At 37.0% G+C, this 25555-nt stretch overlaps 2 protein-coding genes across 4 annotated transcripts; both read left to right on the top strand.

Annotated features, from left to right (window-relative positions):
- The first annotated feature begins 1003 nt into the window (after positions 1-1003).
- AP-1-2beta (adaptor protein complex 1/2, beta subunit) lies at positions 1004-20743 on the top strand. 2 transcript variants are annotated; one of them, XM_077440333.1, is made up of 17 exons: positions 1057-1168; positions 1957-2105; positions 2181-2351; positions 5424-5450; positions 9455-9652; positions 9743-9860; positions 15870-16060; positions 16138-16320; positions 16396-16578; positions 16654-16941; positions 17039-17160; positions 18190-18380; positions 18461-18558; positions 18629-18748; positions 18827-19092; positions 19722-19848; positions 19931-20743. In XM_077440333.1, exons 2-17 carry the CDS (start codon positions 1998-2000, stop codon positions 20333-20335), a joined length of 2796 nt encoding a protein of 931 aa, XP_077296459.1. In that variant the 5' UTR covers positions 1057-1168; positions 1957-1997; the 3' UTR covers positions 20336-20743. The 2 variants fall into 2 exon arrangements, with proteins under 2 accessions (XP_077296460.1, XP_077296459.1); XM_077440334.1 differs by lacking the exon at positions 5424-5450 and having other exon boundaries at positions 1004-1168.
- On the top strand, positions 10872-13749 carry LOC143918420 (uncharacterized). Of its 2 annotated transcripts, XM_077440344.1 has the most exons (3): positions 10872-12529; positions 12596-13029; positions 13586-13749. In XM_077440344.1, exon 1 carries the CDS (start codon positions 10894-10896, stop codon positions 12226-12228), a length of 1335 nt encoding a protein of 444 aa, XP_077296470.1. In that variant the 5' UTR covers positions 10872-10893; the 3' UTR covers positions 12229-12529; positions 12596-13029; positions 13586-13749. The 2 variants fall into 2 exon arrangements, with proteins under 2 accessions (XP_077296470.1, XP_077296469.1); XM_077440343.1 differs by lacking the exon at positions 13586-13749 and having other exon boundaries at positions 12596-13106.
- Positions 20744-25555: the final 4812 nt, after the last annotated feature.

The raw sequence follows: 25555 nt of genomic DNA, 5'->3' as shown, positions 1-25555 counted from the left end.
CTACCGACCATTCAGGGCGGTACACCTATGTACACAGCGGATGACCCACGTCAACAATTTTTTTTCTCCCCACGTAATATTTTTTTCTCTTTGTGTAACAATAATTTTTTTCTTTTGGTAAAATTTGTTTCTTTGTAATTTTGGTATCGCTGATGCTGGGGGGGGAGTGATGTGGCGGCTCGCTTATACGACATGGTCGAGTTTGGTTGCCTTCCTGCGAGTGGGGACCAACCCGGCTGGGTTCGGAGAGCTGCTACTCACTCTGTCTTCAGCTGTCATATAATAAACACGTGCATTAACATGCCAGTCGTCTCATTCGTTCATCCTCCATAGTACAATGGTTATTGCATGTACGAAGAGGTTTCTTCGGAGAAGTGATATGTATGAACTCCAGAAGCTCACTCTGCTAGTGGAGGTTGCTGCGTTGGTTTATAAACGTTTTGGGTTGGAGCGTGTCGTGTGCATATCCTTTGTTCTTGGTACTCTTGATGCAAGCGATGACCTGTTTCGAGCATGTGTACATGTGACACGTGTTGAGTGCATTTTCCTTTGTTCCTGGTACTCGCGCTGACCTAGTTATGCTGCGAGTGTGGTTTTTATGGGTTCAGTGCCAGGACGTGGTCCGTTGGGTAATGGGGTCGTGCGCCATACGTATGGTGCACCAATCTCTTTATGAGGCGAGCGTTTGCCATGCGTTAATGGGGGAAGCGTGTTCTTCCTTTGTGTTCTGACAGGATCGATGATGAGCTCGTTTGAGTTGTACTATATGCCTACAGATCTTTCGATTTTTTATCTTTGCCTTCCGATATTTGCTTTTTCGAACTTTTGACTTTCGGTGCCGTGAGGTAAACCCAATATTGTCCAAATATTGAAATAAATAATTCTGGTATTCAACTAGATCGTAGATATGAGTCGGAATTGTGTGATGATTTCAAATCGAAGTAATAATTTAAAATGAACGGAATCGAGAGAGAGTGAGTAATGACGGGTTTTAGCAATGGCCACAAAAAGAAAGGTTTGGACCGTAGCGGGCCGAGTAGGGCCGAGTATTGATTTGATATTGACGTGTGTCAGCCGAGAGCCGGTTAGCGAGTCCTGTCGTCTGCGAGTGCAGAGTGAGGGTCTGTGAATCGACGAGCTGGTCGTCCAGCATCAGCCGCGGCTGCAGGTGAGGACATTCCCCTGTCATTCGACAGACATGACGCGTCATTCGACCTTCATATCCGCAACCCGCCATCACCCCCACGTCCTCCAATTCGCCTGATACCGATTTTTAATCGTGCACCGGAAACGCCCACCTCACATAACCTGCAACTGTCAAAAAAAAAACAGATTGCACTTTTTCATATTTGATATAAAATTTCATCATATTTGTAATCTGGTGATTAAATTGACCTAATTTTTTTATTATAAGACTTTCAAACGATACAAAAATGAATTAATTATGATTATATTGAGTGTAATCGTATACTATACATTTTTATATCAGTGAAAAAAAATTTTTTTGACATTCAGATTTTAAAAAATATATTATATGTATCGAAATGGTACAGAGGAGAATTACAAAGATTCCTCTTGATCTTAATTCACTTTCTTATAACGAAATGGAGACGAGCAGAATAAAAGGCGACTTAATCGAAGTCTTAAAAATACTAAATAATCATTATGAATGTCATATGTTCAATCTTATTACATTCAACGAAAACACTCACCTCGTAGACGGTCACTCGCTTAAACTCCAAAAAGAAAAATATAATGAATTGATCAGAGATTCCTTCGTTTCAAACAGAGTGGTTTCATCTTGGAATAGTCTTCCCAATGATATTGTAATCCCTGATATTATTTTTAAGAATAAGCTTGATGTATTTTTAAGCTGTAATTCTTCTTTCCCAATATCTTATAGGATACATATATCTCTAGCCGATTGTAATTAATGTATGTGTTATATTTTTTCAGTACAATTTTTTTTACAAAATCCAAAACAACATCATCGCATCATGACTGACTCGAAATATTTCACTACCACTAAAAAGGGCGAGATTTTTGAACTGAAATCGGAGCTGAACAATGACAAAAAAGAGAAAAAGAAGGAAGCCGTCAAGAAGGTTCTTTTCATATAACGATTCGAATAGAACGAGTAGGCAAGTAGGTGTTTATTATGTAATATATTGTAATTTTAGGTGATAGCTTCCATGACGGTCGGCAAAGACGTGTCGGCTTTGTTTCCGGACGTTGTCAACTGCATGCAAACTGACAATTTGGAATTGAAGAAGCTCGTATATCTGTACTTGATGAACTATGCCAAGTCTCAACCCGACATGGCCATAATGGCCGTCAACACATTCGTAAAGGTTAGTATCCATCGGCATTTCACCGTACAATTAACTATAATTTAATTTGTCAATGTTAGTATTAATTTATTATATATTCAACGTTGTTCCATTCCGTCGCGCATTTCCGTTGTAAATGATATACCCAATGTGGTGGAATGTAACGACATGTTGTCTCATATATATATATATATATATATATATATATATATATATATATATATATATATATATATATATATATATATATATTATATATTTATATAACATTTATGTTTAGTAATATTTTTTTATAACAAATCATCCAGATGTATATTCAGTAATATTTTTGAAGATATGTAAAGTTATATTTAATGTATTTTATTTAAGTGTCTTGTTGTATTTGTTATAAACGAATATGTGTAATTTTATATATATATATATATATATATATATATATATATATATATATATATATATATATATATACATGAATACTTTGAATGTTTATGAGTAATTCTAAGACGAGTACTTAAAAAGCACATCACATTTTTCAATGCACTGTGTGTGATTAGTGTTTTTAAACTATATACATATATATATGTACTCATTTATAATATGTTATGTATTATATGTGAGTGATGATTTCTCGATATTATTTTTTATTTCAACTCATTTTTTATAATATTATTTTATTAATGCCAAAAAAAATATAAATTGATGTGACCAACCGATGACTTTATCTATGTATTTGAGGAATATATGATGGTCATAAAACAAAATTCGATAATTAAACATACATACCGGTTATTAAAGCATTTTCGATCCTAATCGATGTAGGCAAATGTAGGGAAACTTACACAAGGCAAAAGTTCTACTTCCGGTTGTCGGATTTTGTTCGAAATTTTTCAATTACTTGAAATCACTATCAGTATCATACACATTAAATATCAAGAAAATAAAAATAATTTAAAAGGTCAAAATAAAATAATGAAATATTGTTTTAAAAAAAAATACTTCTTCCGGTTTACGAACTGTGACCAAAACCTTATCAGCTCTAAGTTAGTACATAAAGAATACAAATATAAATTTTCAGCTTGATACGTTCAGGGGTGTGGAAAGAATGGTGGTTTTGACTCTTCTAAGAGGAAAAAATCCCACTTCCGTTTTATTAAATTTTGTGATTTTTTTTTATTTTCATTACATTGATACAAGTATTATACTTGAATTTTTTCATGAAGAGTACACATGTTTAAGGGGTCGAAAAAAATAGTGGAAGAAAAATCGAACAAGAGTAAACTGCCACTTTTGGTTGACGGATGCTTATCAAATTTTATACATAACTTGTTATTAAGCTTAAACTTCTAGATATGAAATTTCAGTTCAATAAACTAAAAGGTTTCTGACAAAAACATGAAACACCTCGATTCTCTAGAGTAAAAGTACTACTTCCGGTTCAGGTAAAAGTATTAGAGTATAAAATTTATAATTTCTAATACAATTAAAAAAAATTCAGTCTGATTCGGTTGGCGGTTTGGGAGATAATTGAATTCAAAAATTAAAAAAAAATAAAGGACACCTATAAGGGGAGGTACCATTTCCGGTCAACTTAAAAATTTGAAATAAATTAACGTCGTATCGATAATAATTTCAATAGCCGATACTAAGTTTCAGTTCGATAGGACTATCGGTGTTCAAAAAATCCCCAAAATACACACACACATTTTTTTCTAGATCATGAAAACGTGATCAGTGATCGATTCCGAGTTCGAATCAATCAAAATCTCGAATTAAAATTTCCGCATGATCACATAACTTCATCTATTGTTACTGCGTGCATAGATAAAGTAAAAATATATTATATTTTTTGGCATTAAATGCAAAACTATACATACATCATCAAATTTATATTACTATTTTATATATATATATATATATATATATATATATATATATATAAATTTTTCATTTTATTTTGTAAAAATGGCAATTTATTATAAAAAAATTCAAATTTAAATCTTTCAATCAATTGTATTTTCTTTTTATTACAAACCTCCTTTACGTTTCACTTACGATTACAATTCAGGAAAAAATTTGCCTCTTATCCGATCGTTTTCATACTTTGCCATATTGCTCATTTTTGTCATCAATATAAGTAAATGGATCCTCGGCCATTACGATAGAGATAAACTATCGTTTTAGACGCGTTTGAAGTTTGCAAATTTGAAATTTGGGCGACGTCTATGTAGTCTTTGGTTTAAAAATAGATGGCGGTAGTAAAATAAAATTATTGATATTTTTATTCAAAATAATAATTTATATATCTTAATATTATATACAAAACTAAAAAAGAGGTTTGTTTTTAAAAAACTTTTTTTTATTATTATTAATACATTGTCGTTGTTACAAAATTAGAGCTCAAATATAATCTTAAAAAATTGTAACGGACTACTATTTCACTGATTCTTTTATGCAATTGTATTTTATATAGTATGAAATTTTTACAATTATACGTGGGCTCTAAGTTTAAAACCATAATTTTTGCATGCATATTCATTTTGAGTCTGTTTTTGAATACATTCAGCTAATTTAACTAACTGGAAGACTTACATAGGTATAATATATATATATTTCAATATATTCTCGTTTTATGTATGTAATATTTTATAGAATCACAAATATAATAATATATATACACTCGTTCCATATCGTTGAATGTTTTTAATGAGAGTTCGATAATACTTGTCTTGCTATATATGTTATGTATAGAATGTATTAGACTCAAAATGCTAATATGTATGTTTGTGATTTAATATATATATATTACATATTATAAAATTCATCATTATATTTAATTGGTTCTCTCATCTGGAATGCCATTTAAGACATTTCATCATTAAAAAAAAAAAAAAAAAAATGTTTTCACGTTTCGCTCGCAGATTACATGTCAAATTAATTTCTTTTTTTTTTGTTTTTATCATACATTTATATATTTTTATTATTATTCTATATCGACCTATTCTGTACTTGTGCTGAGCACAGTATCTGTGTTGTGATTCGTGTTCTTTTATATTTTTTTTTTTACCTTTTTAATGAAAAATCATGGACCATAAGGATTTACCAACCTCCCAGCTTGTCAAGGTAAAATATAATTGAAAGAATCATCAGTTTATATCGGATATGGACGGTCACGTACCTCCCCGTCCAGAGCATATATGTATATTCTTAATATATACGTTCATGTAGACAGTTTGTAACGAGTAAAGATTAAACGCCGTATTATTTCACTGTCAAATGTATTCGCCTACAGAAACTCTTATGCTTACTAATCAATTTTTACAAATGTACATAATAATATTATACTTTTTATTCCGTGACCTACATATTCAAATATATGAGGAATACGATTTAATTAATATATTTATGCGAGGGTGGTCCGATAAGTACTTAGCCTACGCAAGAAAATTTTGGAAAAGAGGCGATTTATTTCTCAACATAGTCTCCTTTTAGCTCGATACACTTGACCCGTGCGATGCTCCAACTTATTATTTAACCCGTCTGGAAAATACGTTTTCTTCGGCATAGTACAGCCCTTTTCCAGGTAGTCGATGTAGATCACACCTTGTGAATCCCATAAAACGGTGGCCATCACCTTTCCGGCTGATAGGACAGTCTTCGCCCTCTTCGGAGCACGTTCGCCGGGTGAAGTCCATTGTTTCGACTGTTCCTTGGTCTCTGGTGTGTACCAGTGGATCCATGTTTCGTCGACAGTCACGAAACGATGCAGAAACTCCTTTGGGTTGCGCTTAAACAGCGTCAAACACTGCTCTGTGAAGTGGTCTCACGGTTGCGCTTGTTGTCTGGAGTGAGCAAACGCGGCACATCGACGTCTTTCTCATGCCCAAAATTTCATGCAGGATATTTTATTTTATTTTATTGTACAACATCAATTAATCAAGCACACTCGTCTAACAGATTGCTCCAAAGCGACGAGTGTGCTAAAAAGATTAAGAAAGGACAAAACGAAAAAAGTACATGAAATTTTATAATTAAATAAAGAAAGAATAAATAAATAAACATGATAAAAAAAAAAAATCATAACTAAACAAACTAACTCAACCTTTCTAAATGGTCGCGACTTCCGTAACTTAGGAAGTGGTGCAGAGAATGAAGAGAGATGTGACAAATGTCAAAGGCACCATCCAGTGAATTTAAGAAACAGAGGCCACGAGGAATGGGAGAATAGCTATAAGCCACAGTTCTAGCCAGAGGAGTGTGAAAAAGAGGACGATGGCGGGTCCATATCACACTCTCCGGAGTATGAAGGCCCAACTCAGCCAGGATAGACGGACAGGAGATATAGCCTCTAAATATGGAAAACAAGAACTTGATGAGGGCAACACTCCTCCTGTGTTCAAGGGAAGTGTAGCCGACCATACCCATGAGGAATTGTGAAGGAAATAAATATGGGTAAATCCCATATTGCTCCTTATAAAGCAGTCGGAGAAAGCGTCTTTGGATAAGTTCAAGTTTCATAGATAGAGACTTAGTGGAAGGATTCCAGATCGTAGAGGCGTATTCCAAGATACTCCTAACTAGAGCATTGTACAGCAGCCTCAAAACAGTGGAATTATGTTAGTGTCGAGAATTATGAAAAACAAACCCAAGCATTCGCGAGGCAGAGCAACACACAGAGTCAATATGATCAGAGAAATCTAGGTCACTCTGAAATGCAACCCCAAGATCAACAGTAGAATCGATCCAGTTCAATAAAGAGTTACCAGCAAGATAAGGAAATAATAATCAATCGTTACTGAGTTTCACCCACTGAATTCAAATAGGACAATGATTTTTGTTGGTTCCTACTCTAAATTTAACCTACCCACCAAAATAACTTTTTCCACTCCAGCAAGCAAATAAAGATAAAACCTTTCTCAAAACAACTTCACTACACGGCAAACAGTTCAAGTGTTTGACATAATAAAGTTCATTATCGAACATGCCTAACATAACCAGCAGAATAGACTAGCGGTTAGCATATAATGCTTTGAACAGAGTGGTCACGGATTCAAATCCCACTGGTTTCTGCTGGCCTAGAGATGAAACGATGAAATAAGAGCATTGTACAGCAGTCTCAAAACAGCGGCAATACGCGGACCCAGTGCAGACCCACGCGGTCTTTTGAGATGCCTACTGTCTCAGCTATCTATGCGCACCTTCAATCGGCCGTCTGGCAATACGAGATCGTGGATTTTTGTCATGTTATCCTCCGTGGTAGCCGTCTTCGGGGCACCTGGGCGTGGCTCACCGACAAAAACCGACGTGCGACCACATTGAAACTCGTTAAACCAATTTTTGACGGTCGCCATCGAAGGAGAAGAGTCACCGTACACAGCATCCAAGCGCTCTTTGATTTCCCTTCCAAAAACAAGAATCGAATCACCGACCGATATTGCTCTTTCCATTTTTCTAAAATCCGCGGACACGCCCGTTTCCACACGCGGTCAAAACAAAACTACGAGTCCGATTCGGCTGAAATTTCGTCTACGAGAATGTACTACAAGATAGTAAAATCAGACGGTGAGGCTAAGTACTTATCGGACCGCCCTCGTATGTATGTAAATGAAATTAAAATTGTATCATATGCATATACATATATATATATATATATATATATATATATATATATATATATATATATATATATATATATATATATATATTAAATAGTGCTTACCGAATTATACTTTATTATACATATATGTAATAACGTTGACATTATATTTTTGAGTGCATGTATCTACATATATTCCGCTTTAAATATTATAATTTTACATTATCTTCATATACAAAAGTGTAATCTGTAAATGGATTCGTACGCGAGCACACCTTCCATGTCCGATATGATTAAAATGCAGAATATTATATATGTATGTAGTTGATATTTCGTTACATTACCATTTGTTGATTATATTATATACATATATTTCTAATTTTTTTTTTTTTTTTGATTGATAATGAACTATAGTGATTCGTATGAAGATTATATTTATATTCTACTTTTGAATTAAATGTGCTTACCCTAAAACAATTAATCATATATACATATATATATGGAATCAATATCGTTCCTGCATCAAATGTTTATTCGCATGTAATGAAATTTTCCTCTATATATCAAGTTTATTCTCCGCTTTTCTGTCTTTACCGTTTTATATATATAAATATATATTGTTCGAGCTTATGTATGTATATTTATGGTACATATAAGATTTATTTACCTTTCAATTGATCCGCACTTAATATTTTTAATTACATGTATAGAGTTATTACATTGTTTCATTGTGTAATGTTTTTTGTGCGAACATAACGATGTACTACATCTGATTTATAGATTCCTTTGATGATGTTGCGATCTTGTTTTCATTTCATTTTAATTTCACAATCATTCTTTACGACATTACAGTGCATACACGCTTCAATTTTATTAAACCGTTGATTCAACTTACGAAATGTGGGTTAAAAAAACTTAATGAACGATCTAAGTAAGTTGAAATTTGAATTATGTACATATATTTTTTTTTTTTGTTGTTGTTGTATAGTTAGTTTGTGTATCCTTTTTTTATTACCGACTTTGCCTTGTTAATCCTCATTCATATGTATATGTATATCCTTTGACTTTGCTTAGACATCATTTGTGCCGAGTGATATTTTGCGTTTTATTTTTAGTTTTTGCTTCTATGTGTATGAGGATTTACATAGCAAACTTTCCTTTAGTGTTTTAATAAAATGATTCTGTATTTAATTTGCAATTACATAAATCTGTAAAGCGAAAAAAATAGTTAAATATATAGTCACGACATCATCAAATCTAACGTTTTATATATGGCATTTCATGAGAATCTTATCCGGTCTTTTTACTCGTTTCCGAAACGACTGTGCTGCTTGCGACGTTCAGCCGATTGTATTATTGTGTAACGTGGAGAGTAAAATGGCCGTACTTCGTTCTTAATTTTTAATTAGTGTTATCGTTCTACGAACAGTAGTACTTGCTCACTTATATTTTCACATATACGTGTGCACGTATTGTTCTTTCCGTTCGGCCCGTCTCATTCATGTGTGTTTTCAACTTTGACCGTTGCTAGGATTGCGAAGATCCGAATCCTCTGATCCGAGCGCTCGCCGTCCGCACCATGGGCTGCATCCGCGTCGACAAAATCACCGAATACCTGTGCGAGCCTCTGCGCAAGTGTCTCAAGGACGAGGACCCGTACGTGAGGAAGACGGCCGCCGTCTGCGTCGCCAAGTTGTATGATATATCCTCAAGTATGGTCGAAGATCAGGTACTATATAATATATATGTACATATGTTGTTCATATAGGCTTTTGGTTTAGTAAGTGTTTCTTTTACTGGTGTTTTTGGTTGTTTTCAGGGATTTTTAGATCAATTGAAGGATCTGCTGAGCGATTCAAACCCAATGGTGGTAGCAAATGCCGTGGCGGCTTTGTCGGAAATCAACGAAGCCAGCGTCAGTGGTCATCCATTAGTCGGTGGGTGTTTGCATAGATTTTATATCATTTGCAATATATATATATATATATATATATATGGGATCCATGAATGTGTGCAGGAGGATATTCAAAGTCAAAGTCTTTACGTAACTCATTTAATGTCTCGCTTCGGGCTCGGCCATTGCTCGAGTACCCGAATGACTTAAATATTCTCAGTCATACCAATCCTACATATATATATATATATATATATATATATATATATATATGTAGTGTTGGGATTAAACGAAAGGCTGATGTATGGGCTATGGCTGTGAAAGGGTATGTTACGACCGATCGTAGGGGTGGGATGAAAAAGTGGCATAGGGCGCGAAAGGACCGCTATTTTACAGTTAGTAGAAGTTAACCTTCCACTGGGGGCGGTTGGTCGTTAAACCACCGCGTGGTGTCGTTTTAATAAACAACATGACTGAAAACGCACGTGTTTGATCATTTCAATTCCACCGCCACATCCCATCGTGGTCCTGAATAACGTCATCTATTCAGGAATTCCACCCACAATTGGAGGCTCGTCCGGGATTAGGCGGCAGTTTGAAGACCACGTGCTACAATGTATCGGAGGAGGAGGCCGACATCTGGTCGTAGGACGTCGAGAGGGGTTCGGGAGAGGGCGATAGAAGAGCCAGTCGCCAGCCGAGCCAAGCTGACTTTCCAAGACATGGAGGGCGCCGTCCCCATTTTCACCGGAAACGACGACTATCCGGTAGAAAAGTGGGTGGCGCAGATCGAAGAAGTCGCACACTCGGCAGGTTGGGGCAGCATGGAAAAGCTGCTGTTTGGGAAACGCCTGGTCAAGGGGGTGGCCGAGAGGTTCCTGCGCATACAAGATGGGGTCTATTCGTGGGAGAAACTCAAAAGCGCATTACTGGAGGAGTTCGCTCGGATGGTGAGTGGGGCGTCAGTCCACAGGAGGCTGTCCAAGTCGCAGAAAACGTCAGAGGAATCGGTCAACGAGTACTTTTACCGGATGCGGGAGATCGCGAGCGTGGGTTCGATTGAGGATCGTGACCTCATGGAATATGTCATCGACGGGATCCCTGGCAGGTCTTCTATGAAGGGGATGCTGTATGGTGCCCGCAATTTGAAGGAGTTCAGGGACAAGTTGAGCGCCTTCGACGGGCTGGTGGAAAAGGTAAAGGCAGAAGAAGCAACCGTAGCCACAGCCAAAGCAGTGCCCGCACCCTCAACTGGAAGCGGCTGGAGACCCAAGGCGAGGACGCCGGCACTGATCGACACAGGCAGTGAAGACAAACTCGCCGGCGAGAACCTCGTACATCGATGCGGCATCATCACTAGTGAAAGTATTCCTGTGGTAAGAGACCAATGTAACAATTCCGGTGCCATTCGTAGAAAAGCTGCGGAAGGAGTAAGGAGGGCTGATTCGGACTTGAAGGATGGAGAGCAAGAAAAAATCAAAGTGGAACGCGATAAAACGTCAAAACCACGAGTTCCGATCGAGGTTAAGTTGGAACAGAGTCTGCGGAGGGAAAAAGAAGAACGGGCTTCACAAGAGATGTCTGCTCATGCAGAACCCAACGATTCCTGTTCAAGCGAGGCTGATGGAACATCAAACATGTCACATGGTCAGATGGTGAGGACCCCCTTAGAGCCTCCAGCGTCGCCGTCTCGAGCTCATTTGGACTATTCTTCAGTGCGACCGAGCACAGAAAATCGATCATCAACCACAGATTCAATTGGGATAACGAATGATGAAAGTAAGCATCGCAAACCATGTGGAATAGATGTTTCCAATAATGAAGAGGACGGTGTAGACATGGATGATCGCGGTTTGGACACGGGTGATCGAAGTGAGGACACGGGTAATGGAGGTGTAGACATGAGTGATCGAAGTGAGGACATGGGTAATGGAGGCGTGGACATGGGTGATGGAAGTATGGACGGTGATGGTTTGCATATTGGAAGGCTTTGGGACAACGGAGACATACCGTTTTCAAATAAAGATGAACCGCCCGATGGTCAATTCAGTAAAGGATCTCATGGTCATTCGAAGAATCCTAAAGATGAAGATGAAGAAAATGGGAAACATGAAGAAAAAGATATGGATAAATCACCAGAAGGAATAAGAGACCCAGTCAAAATTTCAACACCAAAGGACAATGTATTCACTTTCAAGCTCGGTCGTAGTCAGATTGATGTTACTTTAATGGAAAATAAAATAAGACCATGGATTAAGAAAGGAGTTTTTGGATATATCGGTGAACCAGGAACGATATTGGTCAATTTCATCTGTGGCAAGATACTACATGGAAAGCTGTGGGGCGACGGGAGGTCCATCGCGGACAACATCATCGGACAGCCGCGTGGAATCGCGACTGGCATCGGATAGTGTTTAGGTTGTGCCGATTGAAGTGAAGTGTGTGTCAGTGAATTAGAGAATAAGTGGAGTACCCGGAGGGGTTTTAGTTAAGCCTTACTTGATATTTGATTATTGTTCTATTTTGTTAGTAGTTAAGATTTGAAATATTGTTAATGTTTTATTGATTATTCTAGTGTTTTCATGTTTTGGCGAGTGTTTGGTATGTTGAATAATGTTTTAATTTGGTTACATGCCTAGAAGAATATGAGATAATTGTATTGAAATGTAATTCTAGTGATGTTTTAAAATGTGATTTGTTTCCGATGTAAAGGTGTTAATTTGAATACTATGTAATTCTTGTAATGATTTTAAAATGTGATTTGTTTCCGATGTGAAGGTGTTGATTTTAATGCTATGTATTTCTTGTAATGATTTTAAATTGCAATTGTGATGATTTATGTGTGACTTTAATTGTGATGATCTGTGTGTAACTTTTTTTTGAAGATTGAATTGTATTGAACCGTGAAAAATTGATACGATACTGAAATAAGTTTGAGATTATTGTGGAGTATGTTGAAGACTACTGTGAAGTATGTCTGGGATTATTGAGAAGTATGTCTGAAAATTATGTGTAATATGATTGAGGAATGGCCCGGCAGGTGAGAGAAACCTGAGGGCAGGTTTGTGGTCAGGAAAGGCCGAGTTGTAGTGTTGGGATTAAACGAAAGGCTGATGTATGGGCTATGGCTGTGAAAGGGTATGTTACGACCGATCGTAGGGGTGGGATGAAAAAGTGGCATAGGGCGCGAAAGGACCGCTATTTTACAGTTAGTAGAAGTTAACCTTCCACTGGGGGCGGTTGGTCGTTAAACCACCGCGTGGTGTCGTTTTAATAAACAACATGACTGAAAACGCACGTGTTTGATCATTTCAATTCCACCGCCACATCCCATCGTGGTCCTGAATAACGTCATCTATTCAGGAATTCCACCCACATATATATATATATATATATATATATATATATATATTGTATATATTGTATATATATATATAGGATCGGGATGTGAAGGATTCCAAGTGAAAAGCGCAGATTCAGTCAGAACTATTTATTATAACCATGTCGTCGGGCTTGTTCTCCAACAATGACCATAGCAACACGCATCCGGTCTCTCCCATGCATACCACACACACTTTTATCCCTAGCAGTTTGGCCAACCACACATACGGCTCGTTTAAAAATCATTCCTATATATATATGTAGTGTTGGGATTGAACGAAAGGCTGATGTATGGGCTATGGCTGTGAAAGGGTATGTTACGACCGATCGTAGAGGGGGGATGAAAAAGTGGCATAGGGCGCGAAAGGACCGCTATTTTACAGTTAGTAGAAGTTAACCTTCCACTGGGGGCGGTTGGTCGTTAAACCACCGCGTGGTGTCGTTTTAATAAACAACATGACTGAAAACGCACGTGTTTGATCTTCAATTCCACCGCCACATCCCATCGTGGTCCTGAATAGCGTCATCTATTCAGGAATTCCACCCACATTCCACACAGCAGTAAATGTCGAATATATATATATATATATATATATATATATATATATATATATATATATATATATATATATATATATATATATATTCGACATTTACTGCTGTATGAAAGACTTCTTTTATTTACTATCCAAGTCACATGTCCCATTCATTGGTATATATTTTGATTCGATTTTTAAATGCTTTTTATCCCTCGCCTCACCGAAGTGGGGTATGCAAGTGTCCCAATTTTTTCGTTTTTCGTAATAACTATGTGGTTTTCAAAGCTATACACCCTATATTTCTTGTATTCCTAGAATGAACTATGAGAAATTTATTTTAATAGATTTTGTATGAATTAGAAAAGGGGTACATCGTAAAAAAATACATTTATACATTTCTACGTTCCAAAGTATGATTTAGAGGTGGTAGCGATAAGTCATGTTTTTGACTGTTCGCTTGCATATTCTTGTTTATCGATGAATCAATGCAAGAGAAAGAGACAGCTATATTTTCGTCGCTTTTGGCGCGTGGCTATTGAGTCATGTAGTCGCCTGTTGGCCTTACCTATGTGTGTTTGCATGTCGATACTTGTCTTTATTTTTTAATACAAAAATAGTCAAAAACATGATATAGGACTAAAACTTTTTATGTTGATGTATAAAATGATTAATAAGATATATATTGAGAAAAGCTGTATTTTGATTAGTAATCATAGTATTATATTATTCTAATGTTAATGTACAGCATAATAGAAAAAAGAGCTCAAAAACCGATTTACAATTCTTATAAATGCTCGTAATACATAAAGCATTTATTTGAGTAATGTGAACATTATCACGACCAAATGTTCCCTGGCAAAATACTCACCGAAATGGACCCGATGTAATGTTCACGCGACAAAACCTTCGCAATTTATACTTTGTCCTTTCACAGATTAATAAACATACACATATTACGTAGATAAGCCAGTGTTATCGAAATTTATTCACAAAGTGTAAACTTTATCAAAAGAATTTTTGATTTCTTCATATTAATCCTTTGAGCGCTGACGTCTTTTCTGTTGAAAGCCCGCTACATTTCCAACTACAATTATTTAGAAATCCAATAGAAATCAAGTATAAAAATTGTAGCTAATCCAATCATACCCTAGATAATTACCGCCGAGGATTTCGAGTCTTGTAAAGATGTGTTTGGACCCTCTAATATATCTTGCAACAATATAAAATAAACAAAATAAGTCTATTAATGAATGTATTTTTCCAAAACTAGTTCCATCTTCTTTATTGTTGTTAAAATGTAATGCTCACAATCTAAATGCCAAGCCACAATCTAAAATACTCGGCAGTTTCCATCGAGACATTCTGCTATGGTTATAAATTCAGAAATTCCGGTGTAAACCAGCCATTATAAACATTGACACAGATTACACGACCTATGTTCAATGCATTTTTTTTTCAGTGCTACCTGGAAAAGCTTAGCGGGTAGTATTTTCATGGACTTGTTGGCAAAACGTCGAACGGCGATGGTCAACGTTCAAAGGGTTAATAATGAAACGTAATGAAAATTTTATACTTTCTTAACTGTGGATCTTTAATGTGTGCGATTTTTTTTCTTCTTTGGAGTACATCAAATTAAAAGTATTAATCACTACAATTTTTTTTACAAAAGGAGAAAAAAATCGCAATGTACTTTGTGAACAAATTTCGATTAGACTGGCTTATCTTTTTTGTTTTGGTAAAAAATTGCGTTTTTGAACTTATGAACGTTTTGTGAGTGAACATTTTGTCCCTGAATGTTTTCTTTGTGAACATTATTTCGTATGAATTGGGTACACTATATCGATCACCGTTGATGACTTGTCACGAACAAACATTCACGGGCCCTAAATATATAATATATGTATATGGGATCCATGAATGTGTGCGGGAGGATATTCAAAGTCAAAGTCTTTACGCAACTTGTTTAATGTGTTCGCTTCGGGCTCGACCATTGCTCGAGTGACGCCACAGGCCTGCCAACTTAAAATATTCTCATTCATACCATTCCCACATATACATATATACACACTATTAACTATGTACTTCTATTGGCTTATTGTCGTATTGAGTCTTTATGCTTTTGTCAATTTTAGAAATGAACACGCCAACGATAAACAAACTATTGACGGCTCTGAACGAGTGCACTGAATGGGGCCAAGTGTTCATTTTGGATTCTTTGAGCAACTATTCGCCGGCAGACGCACGTGAAGCGCAAAGCATATGCGAAAGAATCACGCCGAGGCTCGCTCATGCCAATGCCGCAGTCGTACTTTCCACCGTCAAGGTAAATCTTCGCGTGAAAATAATCACATACACATGTTTAGTGAGGTTATGTTAAAATGATTTCATTTCAATTTTCAGGTGTTGATGAAGCTGATGGAGATCTTAGCTGGCGATACCGACTTCTGTGCAAACTTGTCCAAAAAACTTGCACCGCCGTTGGTGACTCTGTTGAGCGCCGAACCTGAAGTGCAATATGTTGCTCTGCGTAATATTAATCTCATTGTTCAAAAACGTCCAGACATTCTCAAACACGAAATGAAAGTGCGTTTGTTACTAATTTTTAATGATGTTCTATTTAATATATTTTTATATATTATATTTATATATTTTTTAAAGGTATTCTTTGTAAAATACAACGATCCAATTTATGTAAAGCTTGAAAAGCTAGACATAATGATCCGTTTGGCAGCTCAAGCTAATATAGCTCAAGTTCTCGGCGAACTCAAAGAATACGCTACTGAAGTTGATGTCGATTTTGTCAGAAAAGCTGTAAGAGCCATCGGTAGATGTGCTATAAAGGTTAAAAATTGCCTTTTCATCGCATAATTATATAATAAAATGATGAATGAGTAATGTAATAGATTTTTATTATAGGTTGAGCCTTCGGCCGAGAGATGCGTGTCGACTCTACTCGATCTAATCCAGACGAAAGTCAACTATGTGGTGCAGGAAGCCATCGTAGTCATCAAAGACATATTCCGCAAGTATCCCAACAAGTACGAGAGTATCATCAGTACTCTGTGCGAGAATTTGGACACGTTGGACGAGCCCGAAGCTCGCGCTTCCATGGTCTGGATTATCGGAGAATACGCCGAGAGAATTGACAATGCCGACGAACTGTTGGATTCGTTCTTGGAAGGCTTCCACGATGAAAACGCTCAGGTATTTATTTATTAAAAATTAATACAACATTCATACATATGTATGTATATGTGTCGGGTTTATTTGCACATGTACATTATTTGAATTTAAATTACAGGTGCAACTTCAGCTGCTCACGGCTGTTGTAAAACTGTTCTTGAAGCGACCTGCCGATACCCAAGAATTGGTTCAACACGTTCTCAGCTTGGCGACGCAAGATTCTGATAATCCTGATCTTAGGTATTTTATGATCTTTCGCTTGCAGTATCAAAAAAATCAAAAAGCTACTGTGATGTCAACATGTTTATATGGTTCCGTGAACAAACGTTCACTAGCAAAACGCTCTTTAAAAAAATAATTGTCGCGACTAATACTTCACTTACTTACTTACAACATTTACCTTGGTGTACCCAAAGGAAGAAGAAAAAAAAAACCCCACACCTTTAAGATCCACAGTAGTATAATAGAATGTATTACATTTTCATTACGTTTCCTTATTAATATGAAGAAATCGAAAATTCTTTTGATAGATCTTATACATATGTACTTTGTGAATAAATTTCGATTAGGCTAACTTATCTTATATGTGTATGTTCATTAATCTGTGAAAGGACTATGTATAAATTGCGAATGTTTTGTCGCGTGAACGTATGAACATTTTATCTGTGCACCTTCTATCGGGTGCATTTCAGTGAGTATTTTGCCAGTGAACTTTTGGTCGTGGTACCATTTATATTACTCAATTTATGTGACGTGTAAGGCTGTAATGATTTTTATGAAAACGTTGCACGACGAAACGTCCCCGGACATAACAGCGAACGACACAACGTCCCCGACAAAATGAATACGCGACATAATGTCTACGGACAAAATGTTAACGCGACATAATGTCTGCGGACATAATAAGACATTCATATACTTAAAAACTAATTTTCTAACGAAAAAAACGTACAAGAATTCTATAAAAAGTGTGATGACGAAGATCTATACACGTGCTTTTGACATGTTAATAAATAAATATTAGATAAGCTAGTCTAATCGTAATACTATGTCCCATTATCATTTTGTCCGTAGACATTATGTCGCGTAATCATTTTGTCTGTTGATATTATGTCGCGTAATCATTTTGTTGGGGACGTTGTGTCCGAACACGTTTTGTCGTGACATTGATTTTTATATAGTAACGCTAAATTTAAACAAATTGACTAACGCAGAATGACGAAGGTTCGTTTAGATAATTTGTATTAATTGTTGAATGTATGTTTTCAGGGATCGTGGATTTATATATTGGCGTTTGTTGTCTACTGATCCAGCTGCAGCTAAAGATGTTGTACTCGCGGATAAACCTCTCATCTCCGAAGAGACTGATTTGCTCGAGCCTACACTGCTCGACGAGCTCATTTGTCATATCAGCTCATTGGCTTCAGTCTACCACAAACCACCTACTGCTTTTGTTGAAGGTAAAGTATATGTAGATATACACATATGAATCTTTTTTTCAATATAAATTTTTTGTTAATGTAATTTATGATTTAATCAGGAAGGGGAGCCGGCGTTCGCAAGTCGTTGCCGGCTCGGCAAGGATCCGGAGACGACCACGTCGTCCATGACGCGCGCGCTACAGTCATTCCAAATCAAGTATTGTTTATTTTGTTACTGAATTTTTTGCCTAATGATTGTGTATTTATTGTATTGGTCGTATTTGCAGGAATCTCTCATTGGCGATCTGCTTTCTATGGATATTGGAGGTCCACCGCCGGCGCCTATCTCCAACACTCCGGCACCGTCAGCTACTTTAGATCTGCTCGGAGGAGGACTTGACGTACTTGTCAGTACTTTACTTCTGTTTATTGTAGTGTGAATGTGTAATTTGTTTTTTATATGATTTTTTTGTTCTGTTCAATAGCTCGGTGGAGTTCCTGAACCGTCGGCTTCGGCTGCATTGAGTGCACCAGGTGCTGCTGGCCTTTTAGGCGATATATTTGGTGCGTCTAATGCAGGCGGTGCTCCTGCTCTACCTCGGCAATGCTGGTTGCCGGCCGAGAAAGGAAAGGGACTCGAAGTATGGGGTACATTCAGTCGAAGAGGTGGTCAACCCCGTATGGATTTCACACTCACTAATAAAGCTATGCAAGCTATGACTGGATTTGCTGTACAACTTAATAAAAATAGGTATGAAGGTTTTTCATTTAACCCTTTGAATGCTGACCAACGCCGATCGGCGTTTTGCCTACAAGTCCACGAGCCTGAAATAGGCGGTGTATTTTGAGTATGTAAAACATAAACAAGAATACTACCTGCTAAGCCTTTCCAGGTAGCATTGAAAAAAAATGCATTGAACATGAGTCGTGTAATCCGTGTCAATGTTTCTAAAGACTGGTTCACACCGGAATTTCTGAATTTATAACCGTAACAGAATGTTTCGATGGAAACTGCTGAGTATTTTAGATTATGGCTTGGCATTTAGATTGTGAGCATTACATTTTAACAACAATTAAAAGAAGATGGAACTAGTTTTGGAAAAATACATTCATTAGTAGACTTCTTTTGCTTATTTTATATTATTGCAAGATATATTAGAGAGTCCAAACACATCTTTACAAGACTCGAAATCCTTGGCGGTAGTTATCTAGGGTATGATTGGATTAGCTACAATTTTTATACTTGCTTTCTATTGGATTTCTAAATAATTGTAGTTGGAAATGTAGTGGGCTTTCAACAGAAAAGACGTCAGCACTCAAAGGGTATTAAAATTGAATACAAACGATAGAAAGTGTATTAAAATTATTTTAATGTTTCAGTTTTGGATTATTACCCGTCGGAGGATTGACTGTCGGAACACTACAACCATCACAAAGCATCGAAACCTCTTTACCTCTAGCAATAACTGGTCCAGTACAAAGAATGGAACCATTAAACAATCTACAAGTCAGTATTTGAGACACTCAAATGAAATTTTGATGTATATAAATTGAGTTTCATTGAAAAATTGTCTTTATATTATGCATAGGTGGCTGTAAAAAACAACGTGGACGTGTTTTACTTTGCCTGCCTCGTACATCCTCAAATGTATTTCACGGAAGACGGACATTTGGATAAGAGAGTATTCCTCACGACTTGGAAGGAGATTCCGGCCGCCAATGAAGTGCAATATAATCTCAAGGGTATTCAAGCGACTGCTGATGCCATCACGAATAAGATGACAGTCAACAACATATTCACAATCGCCAAACGGAATGTCGAAGGGCAAGATATGCTCTATCAGTCTCTGAAGTTGACAAATAACATTTGGGTGTTGCTCGAATTGAAGTTACAGCCGGGAAATCCTGATGCGACCTTGAGTCTCAAGTCCAGAAGCGTTGAAGTAGCACCGATCGTGTATCAGGCGTACGAAGCTATATTAAAGTCGGCTTAATTATATATCGTACATATGTATTATATAATAAGTTTGTTGAAAAAAACTGTTATGATCAATATGTAATATTATATTGATATTATGATGAAAAAAATGCATGAATATAAATTTGTTAAAGTAAATAATTATATTCTGAAAGAGCCTATGTTATTTTTTTCAATTGCGAATTATTCTTTATTGAACATATAACGTTGAGATATCTTAATGTGCTATCGATTGACACTTGTTCATTTTTATAACGATTGTATTTATATATATTAAAGTATATTTTATTCATTCCATTTAACTGTATTTGTATTTTACTTTAAAGATCGCACATGATGGTTTACATACATTGTTTTGTTTTGTAATTGATTGTTATCAAATATTAAAATGATGTATAACATTAAATCCTATTAGTTATTGGAGCTTTGCGTTTTATTCATACAACAAAAAAATTCGTCGCATAGGAAAATTGCCGTACAGAAAACTGCCCAAATATTGCTCAAATCTCGTATAAAAAAGCATTTGCTGAGCAAACAAATGCTTTTTTATACGTCGCAGGTGCATAGTGCGGTCAGACCTTTACACTTGAGCAAACGTCATATTAAATGTGCTTGTAGCATAAATTAAATCAAATATTCACCTGTAGGAATATAGCACAACTTGTGCTATTCCGAATCAAAATCAGCGATCTCATATATTTCACAACAATGGCATCATCATCGCTCCTGTACAAACATGCAGAACTCAAGGGCAACGTTCCCTTTGACTATTCCAGAAGAAAGAGTTCATCGCTCGATCGTAAAACGAACGAAACCCAGCAGTGATGCCATCATGCAACTACGACACGTGTCCTGAAGACAAAGACACATGTATATAAACCAATGACCCAGAACTAATCTCCCTTGGAATGATCCTCGATACTCGAAGGCAACGTCCCCTTTGACTATTCCAGAAGAAATAAATCATCACTCGATCGTAAAACGAACGAAATCCAGACGTGATGTCATCGTGCAACTACAACACTTGACCTGAAGACAAAGTCATCTGCACACGACACGCATCGAACCACAGTGTATGTATATAAACCGACGCATCAGCTTCAGACGCCAGAGTGAACCTCTGGGGTTCAGCCAGCTCACTTCTCCGAAGTTCAACTTCTTCGTACATACAATTACCATTGTAATATCTGAACATAAATAAACGATCCTCTTACAAACAGAAACAGTGTTTCCATAGGCCTGGAATCGGTCAAAACCTATCACCCGCCCTATACACCAAACTCAAACCGCTAGCTCAGAGCATCTTAACCTGAGTTCCCCGGCAATATTTGTTCCGCGAACAACACTTCGATCTAATGCGTGCGAGTGCTCGCGTATGAGGAAGAAAACCAATGTGTGCCGCGAATATCCAGAAGTTGCGTTGCTCTGTCGGCTATCTGATAAAATAATATAAGCTGAAAGTGAAAGCAAATAAATTATTTATATTATTGAAAAGTCATGCATAGGCTAGGCTAGCTTGTGGATTTGGTAGATAAGATAAGAACACCAGAGAGATGTAATAAGAATAGAGGGACCCTTACGAATAAATAATTGTTGTCAATTTTACGCGGCACGTCTCTATAAATACGCTACATTGCACGGAATACAATCGGATCGATTTACTTATAAAAATGTATGCCATGTTGCAGTGGCGGCTCGTGATAATTTTTAGTGGCGGGGCTGCACTGAAAAGATGTCTAAAAAATGTCACCATAATTATTTTATCATGTCATAACAGGACAAAATAAGCACAATTTTTGGCGTACGACCACTTACATGTGGATTTAAGTATTATTGAAAAAAAAACTAGCAAAATTCACCACCCATTAAAGGGGTGCGTCCAAACGGGTTGAAGATTTCGAAAAATACGCTGGTACTCCAGTAAGATTGCTAAAAAAAATTCGTTCTTGCTGGTTTCGCGACGCGGATTAAAAAAAACCCCAAAACCTTTCAAAAACTTAACCCCCTAATTCGTAACGAAAAACATTAACCTGTTGACAATGCATCGATACATCGGTTGTTTCATCTGCCATAACAGCTAGATAAGTTGCTTTTTTTATTTCAGCACTTATTTGTTCCCTACACACGTTCAAAATACAATCTAAAAGTTAATTTTGAATAGTTTTCGATGTCCCTTTAAAAACCTAAGAAGTTTGAAAATGTTTTTTTAAAGAATCGTCGAAATTTTGTGAATATTCTAGAAGCCCCCGAAAAACTCCTGGATTTTTTGAATTATCTGTTTCATCGTGTCCCCTCATTGGCATTTCAAATTTACCGCAAAATTTAACGCAATCAATAATTTTAAATAAAACAACCCGATTTTTTATTGACGTTGTAGGCGGGGTAGCGATGTGTTGACCGTATCCCGGCCTAACGAAACACTGTTGTGCTAGTTTTATAAAGTTTTATTGTTTGCCTATGGTTGTACAAAGGTATGGTATTTGTGGGCAAAAGTATGTCGTTCAGCGGTCTCTGGATATGGTAGAGTGTCGCTGGCTCGGCATTCAGCTATGTTCAGAAGGTCTCTGGATGCGGCAGTGTGTTGCTGGCTCGTCCGGCTGGTTGATCTTCCAAGTCCGCGTAGTGTAGTGGTGGCTGGTCAGGAGCTGTATGTCGACGCTTGCTGCTGTGGGTCGACTCTTGCTGCTGTGGGTCGACTGGCGTTGTTTGGGTTGTACCTCCTTTTATAGTGTTTCTGGAATCGCCTGACCGATGGTGGTGGTTTGTTGATGCGTAAGAAAGGAATGCACTTTTGTCGAGGCGTAGAATTTTCTGGAACGATTGATGGAAGTGGTTGTTGATGCGTAAGCGCATGTGGTTGTTGATGCGTGAACGAGGAATGCACTTTTGTCGAGGCGTAGAATTTTCTGGAATGATTGGCGCCGTTCCGCTCGATGTGGTTTAATGGTGGCGGCGTGTTTCGACCGTTTTGGTTCCACTCGACTGGTAGGGGCGTTCCGCTTGAGTTTAATATAATGACTGCAGGTGTACGACGTCTGGTTTTCGGGAATGTAGTTTGTTGTTGCGGAATATTCTCGAATGTTTCGATGACGATGACGACGACGAGATTCCTACAACGTTTTCGTTATGCTTATCTATTTTCCGCCGACAAGCTTCCCAAAATCGTGAGATTACACACATTTTTTAAGTGTTCGTCACTTCCCTCGTGTTTTTAAATTAATCGTTTAAAAGTTTTAAGTCAATAACTCCTGTTTTCGTCCAAGATGCTTCGCCTGGCGACTCGCCTCCAAACAAAAGACACTGATAACAAAATAACGCGTTTTTTTCTGTACATCTCGTTAACCAATTGTATTTTTTATAAATGTCTGGATTAAATTTTCGCGAGTAACTAAAAGATCTACTAGTTGCAGGCTGTGATATAATTAAATTGGGCGTGAGGCAGCCTAATGCTTTTATAGCGACTTTTTCGGTTCTAGTTTCTAAGTTCTAGTCGCGAAAAGTGCAAATTTTGTAAATATTATACTGAATTCTTTTGTTCTTCCATTTTTAAAAGAAAAAAAATCTTAATATATTTAAATAAAAATTACGAGAAAAAGTTAAACAGATTTGAAAAAAGTTTGCTGTTATCAAAATGAAAACGACTCACCGAAGATTTGATGAGGGCTCGTACGCAACCAATTAAGAGTAACGAAAACGAATAAAGCTGTGATCGTGCGATTCAACTAATCAAATGTAAGATCAAGCGCGCGAAATCTTAAACAAACTGACAGATGAATGTCGTTTAACAGGCGAAGGCTGCCGACTGTCCAGCCCAAAACGGAAGAGTGAGTGAAAGAGAAAGAGCTATCTGCAGTTGCAAATAGCTCCTTCTCTTTATCGTTCCGAAACTCCGGGCTGGGCAGCGTTCAGCTCTGCGCTGTAACACTTTACAGCCAGTACAGCAACATTTTAATTCATCTGTCACCATACAAGTTAGTGGGGTCTTCGAAACGGTCAACATTACTTACAATATCACCCTTTTGGATATGGGTGATATTGTAAGTAGTATTTACTCTGTCGAAGGCCCCAATAGTTAAGTCCATCCAACTAATAAAAAAAATATCATTAATAAATAAAATATTAAATGTATTATTAAATATATATCTTAGAATTTTATAGGAGGGGCTGCAGCCCGGCAGCCCATTAGGACGAGCCGCCACTGCCATGTTGTTAATTGTGTGTTTTTGAATGTATTATGCAATTTTTACCGATGCTTGCCCATCTTGCGAGTAATATAAACGAACAGAGAAGTTTTTATCGGACATACGTCGAGCACCAAGCGTCAAATACGACTGATGCTAAAATTATTTAGATCTGTCCGTAGACAACTGTCACTTGACAACAATATAACACCTAAATCCACTTTTATTAATAATACATTTATTTGTATACATATGTATGTACATGGTTTTAGCATTGCTAAAAGCAAATGTTGCTGTTGACACACAAACACTGGTTTTGCAAAATCAAAGATGTTGAAAAGGGTGTATTATGGAAGTTTTTATAAAATATAAAAAAATACATCATAATTTCGTCGGGGTCGTAAAAATGAAACACCGACCTGGTTCTTTTTTATTTAGCACTACACTACTCCATATACCTATGGGGGATGAACGAATGAGACGACTGGCATGTTGATGCACGTGTTTTATTTATGACAGCTGAAGGTAGAGTGAGTAGCGCTCTCCGAACCCAGCCGAGTTGGTCCCCACTCGCAGGAAGGTAACCAAACTCGACCATGTCGTATAGTGAGCCGCCACATACCTATATTTACAATGTGCGTACATCTTTTGACAATGTCGGAAGTTCGTTGTCGATCTGTTGTTGTTCTGATTTGCGTTTTCTCAAACAATGGTTCTAAATCACATAATAAATAAGTAAGTTGGCAACTTGCTTTCACTGTTTATATCGATTAACAGAGAAGTTTTTATCGGACATATGTACGTCGAGCACCAAGCGTCAAATACGACTGATGCTAAAAGTATTTAGATATGTCCGTGGACAGAATGTCACTTGACAAAAAAAGATCACCTAAAGCCACTTCTATTAACCGTTTGCCCGCGGCCGTCTTCTATGGAAGCTTTGCGCGAGGTTGAGGTCTCAACTGGGTATTGTATCTCAAGAGCCTGTACTCTTCGACAGAACCATCGCTGAAAATATAGCCTACGGGGATAATTCTCGGGAAGTGCCTATGGAC

The sequence above is a fragment of the Arctopsyche grandis genome, chromosome 10, assembly GCF_051622035.1.
Source record: "Arctopsyche grandis isolate Sample6627 chromosome 10, ASM5162203v2, whole genome shotgun sequence".
Classification (NCBI taxonomy): Eukaryota; Metazoa; Arthropoda; class Insecta; order Trichoptera; family Hydropsychidae; genus Arctopsyche; species Arctopsyche grandis.
This window is presented reverse-complemented; position numbering and strand designations above follow the sequence as displayed.